Source organism: Copadichromis virginalis, linkage group LG11 (genome assembly GCF_057382275.1).
Source record: "Copadichromis virginalis isolate Kocher_CV1m ecotype Utaka linkage group LG11, C_Virginalis_male_GT1.1, whole genome shotgun sequence".
In the NCBI taxonomy this organism is placed as follows: Eukaryota; Metazoa; Chordata; class Actinopteri; order Cichliformes; family Cichlidae; genus Copadichromis; species Copadichromis virginalis.
The window spans coordinates 32,510,926-32,526,900 of NC_140628.1; the positions used below are offsets into that span (position 1 = coordinate 32,510,926).

At 36.6% G+C, this 15,975-nt stretch overlaps 1 protein-coding gene and 1 long non-coding RNA gene across 3 annotated transcripts; one reads left to right on the forward strand and one right to left on the reverse strand.

Annotated features, from left to right (window-relative positions):
* Positions 1 to 667: 667 nt before the first annotated feature.
* Positions 668 to 6,270, reverse strand: LOC146699118 (uncharacterized). The gene is made up of 2 exons (XR_014922766.1): positions 5,597 to 6,270; positions 668 to 2,459 (listed from the first exon to the last, which is right to left on the reverse strand). It is a non-coding gene; the product is annotated as an uncharacterized LOC146699118 (long non-coding RNA).
* A 962-nt stretch (positions 6,271 to 7,232) lies between these two features.
* Positions 7,233 to 12,775, forward strand: LOC146699119 (uncharacterized). Of its 2 annotated transcripts, none has more exons than XM_085472072.1 (7): positions 7,233 to 7,374; positions 9,551 to 9,628; positions 10,890 to 11,006; positions 11,433 to 11,627; positions 11,714 to 11,877; positions 12,005 to 12,114; positions 12,227 to 12,775. In XM_085472072.1, exons 1-7 carry the CDS (start codon positions 7,308 to 7,310, stop codon positions 12,351 to 12,353), a joined length of 858 nt encoding a protein of 285 aa, XP_085328198.1. In that variant the 5' UTR covers positions 7,233 to 7,307; the 3' UTR covers positions 12,354 to 12,775. The 2 variants fall into 2 exon arrangements, with proteins under 2 accessions (XP_085328198.1, XP_085328199.1); XM_085472073.1 differs by lacking the exon at positions 7,233 to 7,374 and adding an exon at positions 7,729 to 8,102.
* Positions 12,776 to 15,975: the final 3,200 nt, after the last annotated feature.

The following is a 15,975-nucleotide window of genomic DNA, read 5'->3' on the forward strand; positions in this document are numbered from 1 at the left end:
GTATGATGAGACTTACAAAGAAATACAGTACATATAACAGTCATACATGTATTTGAAATTTCATCTTTGTGTCATGTTTATTCCAGTCTCATGTAAGGAAACCTTAAACCATGAAGATTTCTATTTTACAGCTATTTAAAGTGTATAATTTAATTTACTTTTATGGCAAATTTAACTCACCAAGCTGCTTTTTGTATGTGAAAGAGAGTTGGTAAGTAGAAGAGTTCATACTTGAGTAATTGTGAAGTATAGGTTTAGAAAGTCTGATTGTTTTTACAGAGGAAAGATACACTCAGCAGACTCATATAACCAAGTTTCACAGCCTCCTCCAGAGTAAATAGACTCAGCACATTCATAACTGAGGTAAACGGAGGAGTAACAACCTACACTATTTTTACAGCAGTCAAGTTTATTTGTCCTACAGCAGCCACCGTAGCTAGGATTATGCACTTCAACTGAGAAGTGCAGGAAAACTGAATTCAGCTGACTATGATCTGCAACCTACTAACAGCTAGCAGGGATATTTTCCACATTGTACCTTTAAGAAGAAAAACGGTTGGATGTATGAATCTAAAATCTAAATCGATGATTTCACATAGACATACTGTTAAAGATATTCTATTATCAAAGTACTCAGATGCAATGAAATATCACTCAGACACTTAGAGCAGTTTTAAACGTGCACGGGTGAGAGACTCAGGGAGAGACTCACACACCTCCTTGGTGCAGTCTGGCTTTATTTATACACATCATGAAGCATACAAAAAAGGGAATATCATCCTTATCTTGTCAAGAAAACAGGTGTGGTTTATCAAAAAACTTCGTGTTCTCTACAAGGTTGTTTCTTACTCGTGGGTGGCGGTTTCCTGCTAGTGTGAAGGCAAACAGTGACAATGTGAAGGCAAAGACTGATAATGTGAAGGCAAGCAGTTTCCGTTATAAAGTAGGGAGCCAGCAATTAAAATATGCAGCTGGTTGAGTACAGAACAGAAATATAAACACTCTTAGCTGATCATTATATGAATAATAAAATCTTAGAAAGCAAAAATACTCTGACATTCCCTCCTGTTGTTTAGATTTCTTACATGACAGTACTGTTATTTTTGTCAGTTCATAACCTCTTGTCTAAACATTTTCGGTTTGAACGTCATAAAACAGTCCTGTGTTCAATTAAACTAAACATTACTGTATGGATCATCTTTCAAAATTTCTTCCATTTGAGACATCATCACATAAGCATTGATAGAAGTTGTCACCATGTTTGATACCATTTTCTTCAGACAGGGTACTACACATGTTGTGAAAACACATAACAGTAAAAGCAAAAATGCTATTCCAACAAGTCCTTTAATCAGAAGGGACTTCCATGAACCACCTAGTAACCATGTCAACCAATCATCAGTGCTTGTGACATAGTCTTGTTGTTCAGCATCTTTAATCTTTCTCAAGGTGTTCAAAGCGTCGGTCATGTTTTGTGAGTGTATGTTGTCTGGGATGTATGTACAACATGTAGTGTCAAACAATACACACAAACCTCCTTTTTCAGCTAGAATCATGTCTAGTGCGACTCTGTGTTGCATCACTACAATGCGTATTGCGTCGAGTTCTTCATTTTGCGCTTTGTTGATTTTCATTGAAGCATTTAGGAACAGTCCAAATCGATAGTCAAGTGTCTCGATCCTCAGCATGTTTTTCCCAACTCCTACCCAAGGGAACAAGGAGTGGAGGACTTTCTGACCATCAGTCCATAGTTTGAAGTTTTTGGGCACATCTGATCCATAGATTGAGTCATGTGGCATTACTTCAGTGACTTCAGCAACTTCACGTTTTGCTCTTGACGTGTGTGTCTCTGCTGTGATCTTGAAGGTGTGGTCTGAAATTAGTACTGGTGCACACAGACCGGTGGAGTTCGGTGGGAGCATGAAGTAGGTTTTAGGCCCGCAGGCCCAAGCGGTTCCCTGGACCCAGAAAGTTCAATCTTTGAAGGTGTGTATTCCTTTGGATTGGGTCAGGTCACGTAGATGCGAATTATCATGTGTCCATCTTTTTTGCAGGTGGTGTTGTTTATTTCCTCTCATCTGGGTGAGTGTTAGTAGGCTCACTAGGAGCGCAATGCTGGCCACTAGGAGGACAAGTGTCTTCATGATGACCAGGCACACCTAGACTTCTGGTGAGTAGACTATTGGCGAGAAGTAAAAAAGGGCGGGATATACCCAATCAGCCCTTCCCTTCACCAATAGATCACCTAGAAGCCAGGGGAGCCGGCGTCTAAGCGTCTGGATTGTCACTCACTTTTTTACAGTGGCTGTGGTGGATCCAAGATGGTCTTTCTGCTATTTTGCAGGCGGTGGGTGTGGTAAGTAGGACTTGGTATGGGCCCTCCCACCTTGGTGAACTCCAATTCTTTCTCTGGAGTACTTTGATCAGGATCCAATCACCTGGTTGTAACCTGCAAGACACTGGAGAGAAATCACTCGGCAGTTGGTTGTTTAACACAATCTCTTTATTTTCAAACAGTTTAGTCATCCATTCTGCTAGGGTAGTTTCCCTTATTGATTTATTAATAGGTTCACTGGTAATTGGCAATGGAAACGCTCTCCCGTGGATGATTTCAAAAGGTGTAAGTTTCTGAGAACCTTGTGTTATTCTCATCCACATCTTTACTAGGCCTAGACATTCAGGCCATGGTCTTCCTGTTTCTTCCATGCATTTTCTTAATCTCTGTTTTATTGTGCCGTTAGTTCTTTCCACTAATCCTGCGCTTTGTGGGTGATATGCACAGTGATGTTTGATGCTAAATCCTAGAGCTTCAGAGACTTTGCTGATGATGTCATTAACAAAATGTGTTCCATTGTCTGACCTTATCAGACTGGGAATGCCATATGTGGGGATGAAGTGATTGCATAAACACTTTGCCACTGATATTGCATCTGCTCTTTTTACTGGATAGATTTCTGGCCATTTTGAAAATACATCTATAATTACTAGAGCATATCTTGATGCTTGGCATTCGTTAAGTTCAATAAAATCCATGTGGATTGTATGGAAAACTAGCCTCTCTTAGGTCTTAAGTTTCCTTGTGAGTTGTGTTGTTTTTTTTTGTTTTTTGTTTTTTGACAGAATAGGCATGTTCTTACAAATTATTCGCTAAAGTTTCAAAATTTATAGTGTGTATTGCATTGTTTATCTATACTATATCTCCCTCCTGTTGACACAGGTGTTTACCTCATGTGTCACTACAACCGCTGTCCTGTGTAATGACTCTGTTAATATAGGTTTTCCATCACAGACCATTAAGTCATCTTTCAGTTTACTCCACATTTCAGCCACTTGTTTTGTTCAGTGATTGTTGCAGCTTGTTGTTCGGTTTTTAGTACATCAAGTGGTATTTGTAGGCAGTAGTTGGTTTCTAGTAGCTCTGCCGATTGTTTGCAGCCTGTTTTGCTGCTTGTTCTGCAAAATTATTTCCTTTTGTGACAATATAATTGTCTTTTTGATGTGCTCCACATGTGCACAGTGCCAATTGTTTTGGCAAGGTGATCACTTCCAGCAAGATTTTTTTTTTTTTTTTTTTTTTTTTTTATAGATGGAACATTACATTCTCACTTGAGGCATTTTTAGATAATTTCTAGTTTTTCAAAGAATTCACACATCTCACACATCTTACATATTTTAAACAAGTATTGTCACGAATTTGTTTCCAAATCAACAAAATAAAATAATCAAACAAAACCGAAAACATACATGAGTCAGGACCCAAAAAGAAAAATGCTGCTACTGAAACAGAGCAGACATGTGAGGGAAAACTGAGCTCACAGACAGCTGCATGTGTTGGCTTTTATGCAGCTTCTGCTCTAAAAACAAATAAATAAAAAATAAAAGAAAATGTGTAACATGCTCATCAACTTAGCGGTGTCCACATATTTAATTCAGCTTCACAATCCTGTAACTTTAGCTGTTGTCTACAGGGTTTGGCTTATTAGTTGTTACTATAGATGTGCTCTATATCTCAGTAATATTTTATCCAGGTTTTCAAGCATGTCAAGTGCCTCTATGCACCTAAGTAGTTTAGATATTTCCTTTATTTTCTTCATCTCCTATGTCATTATACTGAGTTTGAGCAAACCTTAAGCTTGATGCAGACTACTTCATAACAATTGTCCATCTCACATCATACTGACTAGGTTACTTCTTATTATTATCATCTTTTTCTTTCCATATAATAACAACAGTATATTACAACATTTTATCAGTGTATATAAAAGTGTATATTACTATACTACTACTGAGCCAATTTAATAGTTGGGATCATCTTACTCAGCAAACAGATAACTTAGAATTCATCCAATCTGTACAAATTTGCTTCTTCTCTGAACAGGTTTGTGCCTACTTTTTAGACTGGTCTTCTGTTTGCCTCATCTCAGATCCAACCTTCGGTCACTTTCATTCTTTCTGTTGCATGTCTAACCAAGCAATTTATTATTATATATTTTATATTTTATTTTGTGTCCATCAAGGGCTTCGGGTGATCTGCAGCTTCACCTTTTCCCAAGCTGGAGACATTTACCTTTTCACACACTTTCCTTGGCTGACCAATGACACAGCCTTAATGTACCTTATGCATCTCTCTATTTTATTTAAAAGGTTTTCGTGTGAATTATTTCCTTTTATTTATTTTATACATTCTGGGCATGAACGTCTTGCCAACTATGTTTCATTGTTAATATAAGTTTACAGGTTGTTATCCTTCCTATTATTAGTTTCAATACATTAAAAATAAGTTCTAATGTAATTTTGTCTTTATTTATTTTATTTTTGTACTTCTTATATTTATATCTATTCGTTGAGGTCTGTTTCCAACCTTTTTAAACTACTTTGATCTCTAGTTTTCACTTAATAAGGGTTTTATCAGTCACTGCAGTTTGTCCGGCGCCTGGACATTTTTCTCTAGCCACTGCTCGTCAGCAGTGAGTTTTGTTGATTTATTACCCATTTTTCTTTCTTATTATTTTTATTAGCTCATAGATATATTTACGTTTACACACACACATACACACCCGTGGTGCTTTCTCTGGCACGAGGAATGGGAGAGGCTATTGACACGGCCTTCTACTTTCAAGCTAGCCTTGAAAGCGGTGTCAATTTTATGTGATGAAACACAACCTTTTCCCGTTCCACCAGAACTCGAGCAACCAACGGTAAACAATTCGGTGGAGTAGTTCAGCCTCCTTAATGTGCTGTAAAATCAACTTACTCCACCAACAAAACAGTAAAACAACAGATTATACGCGTAATGAGTTTTTTATTCTGGGCAACACTGTGTCTTTCTACATTGCTCCAAGCCCTCTTTCAGGCGAGCTGCTTCGTAACCTCTACGAGTCCTTTTTCAGACGAGAATGTTACTATCCTGTCGTATTTTGACATTAAACTTGCTCCGAGCCCTTTTTCAGGCGAGCTGTAACCTCTACCAGTCCTTTTTCAGACGAGAATGTTACTTAATTAATCTGTCATACATTGACGGGAAACTATTTAATGTACAGACCACAGGTTGCCTCAGTCGTTTTGCGCAAGATGTGAGTGAGTGCTAAATATTCACCTGAGTTATTGTGTGGTTGCTTTGGTTTCCTTCATCAACCCCTGAAGTCGTGGACCTCTTATAAGAACGCTGGCCAGAACCCGAACGTCACGTCTCTGGACTTTATCCTCTGCCTGGAGAGGAGTCGACAGCGTGGGCTTCTCACGACGTCAGGACTTGACGAAGGTCTCCTATTGGAGCATTGAAAAAAATATCAATGTCCACTCCGGCTCGAAGGACCAATTAAATGTTAAAGATATTCTATTATCAAAGTACTCAGATGCAATGAAATATCACTCAGACACTTAGAGCAGTTTTAAACGTGCACGGGTGAGAGACTCAGGGAGAGACTCACACACCTCCTTGGTGCAGTCTGGCTTTATTTATACACATCATGAAGCATACAAAAAAGGGAATATCATCCTTATCTTGTCAAGAAAACAGGTGTGGTTTATCAAAAAACTTCGTGTTCTCTACAAGGTTGTTTCTTACTCGTGGGTGGCGGTTTCCTGCTAGTGTGAAGGCAAACAGTGACAATGTGAAGGCAAAGACTGATAATGTGAAGGCAAGCAGTTTCCGTTATAAAGTAGGGAGCCAGCAATTAAAATATGCAGCTGGTTGAGTACAGAACAGAAATATAAACACTCTTAGCTGATCATTATATGAATAATAAAATCTTAGAAAGCAAAAATACTCTGACACATACGCAATTTGAATCTACTGACAATGAAGATTAAAAGTTAAAAATGAGGCTCTTCTATTCATAAATTCATAGCTGTTGTAACATGTTTGATCAAGATGAGGTAGAGGAAGAGTTGGCCACTACATTTGGATGTCATTAACAAAGCACCCTGTCAACGTCAGTCACAGAGCTGCAGTGAGGAACGGGAAGTCCAGCTTATGAAATGAGTCTCATGTTGTCTGTTTTACATATGTTGTTTTTCCAGTTTGTGTTCAGTGTTTTTCAGTTAATTTTCAGAGTGAATTATTTGTTTTGGTTAGTTTTATATATTTATATCCATTTTAGTTTTGTATATATCTTTTTGTTTATTTTGTTAGTATCAACTATAATATGTTTGGTATTTTTTAGATGTAAAAAGCTATCAGTTGTTATTGATTCACAGACTTTCTCATGTACACACCTAGAGCTTTATATTTATAAAGATCTAGATAGGCCAATGGTGCCTCATGTCATGTGGACAAAATCAGAAGCTGAATATAATCAACTGAAACATTACTCTGTGAAAAATACCTCCAAAGGACATTTTTCTCATTCTTTTTTTAGTTTACATGTTTTTTTCTAGTTGCTGGTTTTCCAATCTTTAAATACGGCCCATTTTCTCATTTTCAGAATATTTTGGAACTATTCCACTCACAAAGGAACCAAAGCACCTGATATCAAACCGATCTTATGCATTCATTAAATACCATCAAATCTGCAGCAATTGTGCTGCCGATGCTATCATGCTGGTATGAACCAATATCTGTGAGTCATGTTTCCAGCTCCTTGTTGAATCTACGCCATGAAGAACCTGGTACTAGCAAGGTGTACCTAATAAAGTGTAATAAAGTGTAATAAAGTGAAAGACATGGACAGCTTACTTTGTCAGCCAAAAGCAGAAGTTGCTAAATGAGATGGGTGTGACAGAGTTAAGAAACAACTTGCTCTGTGGCTGTAACGCGGTAGTATCTCTCTGTCTATAATCGCTTAAATCTCAACAAGACTGTAAGGATGGCAGACGAAGAAGTTAACTATGCCTCAGTCACATTCAACACCAAGAAACTATCCCGATCACAAGGTAAGTTAAGTTTTTCAAATATACTGCAAGAAGAAAAGATAAAGCCAACACTGCAAATTTACACAATACGGATGTTTTTTTACTGGTGTTTTCTGCAGTAATAGAGGTTAGAAAAAAAACTTGTAGAAATCAGGTCCAAGTTAGATGTTAAGCTAACTATCCCACCAGAATATTGAGGGGATTCATTCAGATGCCCAAACGACCTAGACTGATAGCTTGGACATCTGACTTTGATGCATCCTGGTTGTGGTGGTGGCTGATGAGGGGGAGGTCGGGGTATCTGCTTGGACCGTGTCCACAACCACAACCCCTCCCCACTTCCTAAATGGATGGGAGAAAATGTAAAGAAAAATGTATTTAATTAAATAAATAAATAAAAAGTGTAAAAGTCACACTTTGTTGAAAGACGATGAACCGTTAAGAATGAGTGTGTCCTCTGTGAACCAGTTCTAATCCACTGGAATTTACAGTATTATTTCATCTATCCATCCATTTCTTTAACTACTTATCCCATGCAGACTAGTTGCATTTGCATGATGTTTAACTACAGATACTTTTACTACAGCTACGCTGAGCAAAGAACTATTACATCCAAATAATAAAAAAGCATTAGAAGGAATTTGACTGCAAAATAAAGGCTCAATATTTCACCACCTACCACTTCAAGATACAATAACTGATGTGAGCTATGCTGGACGGGCTGTGGACTAGTTGGGAACTTGTCCAAGGTTGGTTGAAAAAAAAAGAAATTAAACAGAAATAAATGTTGGAGCCAGAATTGAAGAATGATCTATTAATTACTATCAGTCAAAGGTTTGAACGCACCTTTTCATTTAATGGTTTTTCATTATTTTTACTACTTTCTACATTGTTATTCATGCTGAAGAAATCAAGTATGTAAAGTAAGATATATGGAATTATGAAGCAAAGAAAAAATTGATAAATGACTCTAAACATATTATATATTTAGATTCTCAAAGTAGCTGCTCTTTGCTTTGTTGACTGTGCTGCAAACCCTTGGCCTTCTCTCAATGAGCTTCATGATCCCCTGAGATAGTTTCCCCTTCACTGGTGTGCTTTATCAGGGTTTATTTGTATTTTAAGAATTGAAGGTCAATCAGTCCTGAAAACTGCTCGAACTTTGAGTGTGTCCCCAATTGCAGTTGCAAAAACCATCAACCATCGGTTGAAACTGGCTCACACGAAGACCAAGAATCACCTCTCTTGACTATTAAGGCTGGTTTATAGCCAGCAAGTTAACAGCACCTCAGATTAGAGCCCAGATAAATGCCACCCAGAGTTCCAGTAGCAGACACATCTGTACATTAACTGTTGAAGGAAACTGCGCAAATCAGGCCTTTATAGTCAAATAGAAACACAAGGAATGGACATTAGACCAGTGGAAACCTGTGCTTTGGTCTGGTGAGTCCAAATTGAGGTTGTGCTTTGTTGGTGACACTGTTGGAGATTTAATCAAAACTGAAGGCACACTGGACCAGCATGGCTATCACAGCATCCTGTAGCTACATGACATCACATCTGGTTCGCGTTTAGTTGGAGCATCATTTATTTTTCAGAACAATGACCCCAAACACACCTCCAGGCTGTGTAAGGAATATTTCACCAAGAAGGAGAGTGATGGAGTGCTGCACCAGTTGGCCTGGCCTCCAGAGTCATCTGACCTAAACCCAGCCGAGATGGTTCTGGATGAGATGGACGGCAGAGTGAAGCAAGAGGGCCAATAATTGCTCAGCATCTCTGGGAACTCCTTCAAGACTGTTGGAAATCCACTTCAGGTGACGACCTCATGAAGCTCATTGAGAGAATGGCACGACTGTGCAAAGCAGTGATCAAAGCAAAGGGTGGATATTTTAAAGAATCAAGGATATTAAACATGTTTTGAGTTATTTCACACTTTTTTGTTTACTAGATAATTCCATCTGTGTTCATTCATAGGTGCATTCCTTCAGTTAGAATCTACAATGTAAATAATCATGAAAATAAAGAAAGATCATTAAATGGCTGGTAATGTATATTTATACACATATCTATATGGACATCTGCTGCATTTATCTTTTTTGTTGTATTAATGAATAAAAGAAAGTTAAACGAACTACTAAATAGGCACTATAAAGTCCTATATTTGTGAATACTAATAAATCTTTAAACCTTTCAGTTAAAAAAGAGGAGGAAACCATTTATGATGATGTGAAAGTGAAACATAAAGCAACGGAACAAACTCCTGACACAAACAGTGAGTAATAAAAAGAAATCACAAATCCACCTGTAATCATGTCTAACACTGCAAAGATTTTTTAAAACTTTTACTACAAGATGTGGTGATGAGTACTAATCAGCTTCTAAATTCATTTACAGTGTGTTTTCATGCTATTATCCTTCATGTTCATAAGGGTTGGTAGGAGAGTACACTCTATAAAGGCTTTCATTGTAAAAGACAGGGGAGAGCAGGCCTCATACAGTACAGAATGCGTTCAGCTTGTCAAATTTACATAAATCTTCGATCGCTAGCAATGTGACTCTGAAGTGCTGTACTATATGTTTGTAAGTTTTCTCTCCAACAAACACAACAATGTTAACAAAATGGTTTGCACCGTCAAAGGCAGCTGCAGCTGCCTTTGGTTTCACTCTATAATAGGCTACTGGACTTATTTTTCTACCAGTTTGAAATTTGAGAATGTTTAACCTCCTACGACCTGGCGTCCACATATGTGGACATCACATTTTGGGTTATTTATACCAAAATACTCAATTTTGCTCTACAAGGGCCTGATATCCACTTATGAGGACATTATACTGCTACTGTTCTATCAAAATTTTAAATGAATATCCTTATATGTGGAGGTAAAATGAGGTAAAAAAAAAAAAAAAAAAATCTGGTAATTCTTTGTTTTTACATTCATACCCCAATATGGCCAAATATCAAAGAGAAATTAAAAATGCATGCTGTGGAAGAGTTCAGGTCTTAGGAGGTTAAACAAGAGAGAAAAGTGTAAAAATGTTCATGCCTGTCTGAGTATGTAGTGTGTAGTGAGGCGTTTTACAGCCGTAAAACACCTATAGTAATTGTAAAAAATAAAGTTGACTACTTGGTTTGACCTACCATGATTTCACTTATCGCGGGTTATTTTTAGAACGTAAATCCCGCGACAAACGAGGGACCGACCACTGTAAAGGAGTTGTCTGTATTAATTTTTCAAGAATTGTTCTCTTATTTTTTAACCACACATTGAATTTTACCATTTCCCATTTATAGAAATATCTGTTTAAAACTGGATTATTTATTGGCAGAAAATTATTTACTTTAAAAAACAGTGTGTACATGTGCATTTTAGAGCCGATATGAGACTTGAGCATTGCAAGATTAAATATAATATTTATTTTCTCAGATTTTTTTCTCTGGAAATGTATGCAACTTTTAATAACCAATAAACAATAATGACATTCATTAAGCAATGAATGTAAAGTAAGTAAAGCAATATATTTCTGTCCTGTAGACGTCTCGATTGACGAGAGATCAGACAGTAGACGTCATCACTATCAGCAGTTGGCCTGTTGTTTGGGCACATTTTGTGTCATTTTGGTGTTGGGCATCATAGCAGTCACAGTATACCGTAAGTATGAAAAAGATCAGTCAATACATACACTCACTTTAGAGCTCAGACAGATTTTAAAGCCTTTTTTAAAACAACTTAACAGTCATACTTAAACTAATTTCTGTTAGTATTTGTAAAAGGAAAAAAAATGTCATTTCTGGAAAAAAACTAATTACTGAAGAGAAAAAAGCAAAAGATACATTTTAATGAATACAATTTTGACTACATGTAATATTTTTGTGATTAGTTTTTATCTTTAGAGTCAACCTTCCACAAAAAAAAGATGCAACACTGAAATGATTTCACACAAAATCTGTGTATATGTGATTTGAGATACAATAATAAGCAATATTCTATAATAACAGTGAATGCAGCGTTTTTTAAGACAATCCATAAGAAAAAAACATGTATGATGCGACCTAACATGAGACTCTATTCTGTTAGAAAAACAGGTGATGAACCTGACTGCAGAAAACCACAGCCTTAGAGAGAAAAATGAGCAGTTGGAGGCTCAGAATAAGGGGCTGGAGACAGAGAAGGAAAATCTAACAGAACAAATACGTGACATATCATGGAACAATCTCAATATTAGTCGATCTCAGTGGAGCATTGATGCCTACTGTCCCAAAGAAAATAACAGTATGTTCCAAATATATCATGTACAAAAATACCAAATTTAACAGAAATATGCAGTGATGTTTATTAACTGAGCTCTATCCTTGCAGACAGAGCATGTAAGCCTTGTCAGAATGGATGGGATCATGTTGAGTCCAGCTGCTATGCAGTTAATGATGCTAAACGTGATGAATGGAAAACCTGGGAAGAAGCTCAAGAAAACTGCAGAGAAAAGAGTTCAGATTTACCTGTTGTTATTAATGAAGAAGAAAAGGTACTGAGAAAACTGTGGGACACTTTATGACAGACTTCATGAAAATAAAAATGTAATTTCTTTAGCTTGAAAGCTTTCTTAGAGCAAATTGTTTAAATAACTCTGACAACTTTCTCTTTGTCCTCAGAAAACTGTCAGTGAAAAGAGTTGGGAATATGAAAACAAAGGATACTGGATTGGTCTGAGAGTTAAAGATGGGAAATGGAAATGGCTGGATGGAAGGAATCTGACTAATAGGTAAGAGACACTTTGAATCAATAGAAATTTCAAGTATTTCCCAAATCTGTGATAAATCAATTACAGTGTACCAGTGTCCATCAGCCTTGAGCAGAATTCTTGTTTTCCTCAGCTCCTGGATCGACCAGCCTCCTTCTGATGGTCACTGTGCAGTCTCTGTCCAAAACGAAGGATTTAAATCAGTGAACTGTAATGAGAAGAACAGATGGATCTGCAAAAAGAAAGCTGTAGTTGTTTGAATACTGCAGTAAAAATATCATGACTGGTGGAGATTCTAAATACAAAAAAACAATGATATTACTATTAATGAAATCTTTAAATAGATTTTTTTTTAAAATTGAGTTTACACAAAAAAAAGTTTAACAAAACTGTACTGATTTTGTTTGCCCAGCAGAGGGCACTGCATTACTTCCCATCAAAGACACTGGTTGTCTAAAGTATCTGTATTCTGGCATTTCTATATTTAAGTGACAATTGTTGTTGTAAAAAAAAATCAACCAACCGAACAAAAGAAACAAACAAACAGTACTGAACAAAATAAGCTGAACTTCCTGTTCTTTGCTGTTGCTCAATAGCAGATCTTGACAGTGTAGTGCCGGCTCTCCTCCTTCCACATCTGAATGTTGTTCTTAACTTGATTAAAACCATCCATTCATTCATTCTCTGCCGCTTATCCTTGGACAGGTCGCCAGTCTGTTGTAGGGTAACACATAGACAACCATTTGCACTCATATTCACACCTATGGGCAATTTAGAGTTTCCAATTATCCTATCCCCACTAACTGCATGTCTTTGGACTACTGGAGAAAGCTGGAGTACCCGGAGCGAATCCACGCCATCATGCGGAGAAGATGCAAACTCCACACAGAAAGACTGATGGTGGAACTGAACTCAGGACCTTCTTGCTGTGAGGCAACGGTGCTAACATGGTGGATGATGAACACAGGTCAAAAGGGTCAACACACTACCAGTCCACTCTCCTTGAGGCTTCCACAAAATTCAGGCAGAATCCACACATTCCCAAATCCAAACTAGAATCACCTCACTACTCCGTGTCAGGCAATCTCCACACAAACCTGGTCACAGGGACAGACAGGTAAGAATTTCTTAGCAAACAGTTTTCACAGCAACAAGAATAGAAGCCAGGCTTCTATGAAGTGTTTCACTCGGTGATATCTGATCTTCTGCTACTTTCTTATGAAGCTGCCTGCACAGGATCATCAGAAGAAGTTGCGTGATTGTGACCAGGTGTGTGAGCTAGAAGGTGCAAAACCAGCCATGTCCTCACAATGCACACTTGCTGCCGCGCACACACATACAGACGTATTTGCCAGAAGCAAGAACTTTGAAGCTCAGAATGGTTATTAGAAAAATCGGATCCACATAAACTCCATCATGTTCCACTAATCCCAATTTTTCTAAAAATGTCTGAAAAACCAGTTATTTATTAGCTTGCTAGCTATTCCTAAATGTGCCACATGTTTTGAATGTTCAGAAAATAATTTTTTCTGAGGTTGGGAATATTTATTTAAAAGCTTTTCTAATTTAAATCATTCAAAACAGAAAACTTGCTTTTAGACTGAGAACTTAATCTTAAACAAAAGTGTTCACTGGAAGGCACATTATACAGACAAAAATGACTCTATCCACCACAAATCTAATATCTGTCTAAATCTTATGTGTGAGTTCTGGGGCAATTCTAGGTTCAAACCTTTAGATGAGGCTCAGCTCCCAGTCATGATGTCATGCATGCATGCCTTGTAATTAATATTAATTGAACATGCTGCCTGCAAATGTCATCAACTCTTTCTACATTTGCAAACCACAATTCAATTGGATAAATATTACAATGTTACTTTCAAAAGCAACCTAATTAGTTGGATGGCCTATTGTAGTGTCGAAGAATAACTCAGAGTGAATAATCAGAGATTTCAATCTAATCCATCCATTTTAGGATGGAGACTTTAGTTATCAAATCCAAAGCAAAGGCTCAGTCGTTAAAGAAGTTAAAGAACTATTTGTGACAGATAAGAAACATGTACAACATTATTTTAGTCTCTTAACCACATAGAGGCAGTTCATCATCAGACACTGGAAAATCACCTGTCCATGGACCTGCACAAGGAGAAAACTGGTAATAATGTATTAGTATTGTATTGTATCTTTATTTCAGACATATACAGAAAAAACAATATATAGAAATACACATATTTGCATTTACATGTACAAATATGAATATATATGTAAATACACACGTATATGCTCAGACAAAACAAAGAGAAAGAAAATAAATAAAATAAAACAAAGTCTAAATGATATCAAATTACAATTATTAAGTCTGAAATGGAGTAGGAAGAAGTATATACATACTTATTAAACCCTACCCCTTGCTCAACATTCTGTTGAATCCCACTTTTCACTGTTACCTCTAATTCCTTCATTACTTACCCCACACAATAAACAAGGAATGAAGGAAATGTATAAAAATAGCTACAGTGATAGATATAATTTTGATGCAATTTAGCATAGTTATATATACAATGGGTCATCAACTTTATCAGTTTCATATTCTTCCAAAAGCAGTTTTTGAAACATCTTTATGAACTGACTAATGCTTGAACATTGCTGTAGGTCCACAGGAAAACTGTTCCACAGTTTTACCCCACAAATGGTAATACAAAAGGTTTTAACCTTTGTCCGTGCTTTAAGAGTCTTCAGATTTAATTTTCCCCTCAATTCACAGTCTCTGTCAAAAAACATCATCTGTACATTTCCTGGTAACATATTGTATCTGGCTTTGTACATAATTTTTTACAGTTTTATATTTTATAAGATTCATAAACTTCAACATTTTTTAATTTCAAGAACATAATATTAGTGTGGTCTCTAAATCCTGCTTTAGTAATCATCCTGATGGCTTTTTTCTGAATTTTACATAATGGTTGAAGTGAAGTTTTGTATGTATTTCCCCAGATTTCAGTATTCAGTATTTCACAGTATTCCAAATATGGCAGTATAAGTGAACAGTAAAGTACCCAGAGTGATTTGGAAGGCAAAAAATGTTTAGCTTTACTCAGTACACAGATGCTTCTTTACAGTTTACCTTGTATTTGCTGGATGTGAGGTTTCCAGCAGATTGTGTTGTCTATTATCTCACCCAGAAATTTTGTATGAGAAACTTGCTCTACTTCAGCATTATTTATCAACAATTTTGCTCCAGCATCTTTTTTTTTTCAATTTCCAAATAACATAAATGTAGTTTTATTCAAATTTAGTGATAACTTGTTTCTGTCAAACCATGTTGTCAGTTTAATCATTTCTTGTGTGACAATTTCCAAAAGCTGCTGTGAATTCTCTCCAGCACAAAAAATATTTGTATCATCTGCAAATAAAATAAACTGTAATATATCAGATGTTTTACATATATCGTTGATGCACAGGATAAACAGCTTTGGTCCCAATACTGACCCCTGTGGAACTCCACAAACAATGTCCAGGCACTCTGATTGATATTCACCAAGCTTCACAAATTGTTGCCTGTCTCTCAAATAACTCCTAATCCACTCTAGCACCACTCCTCTAATGCCATTGTGCTCCAGTTTATCAAGTAATATTTCATGATTAATTGTGTCAAAAGCTTTTTTTTTAGGTTAATGAAAACACCAACTGTGCATTGTCTTTGATCTATAGTATTGGTGATATTTTCAATAAGTTCAATTAATGCCATGGATGTTGGTCTGTTTGGTCTGATACCCTACTGACTGTCCATTATTATTTTATGTTTATCTATAAATTTATCAATTCTATAAATGAAATTTTTTTTCCAGTATTTCTGAAAATTGTGAAAGTAGAGAAATAGGC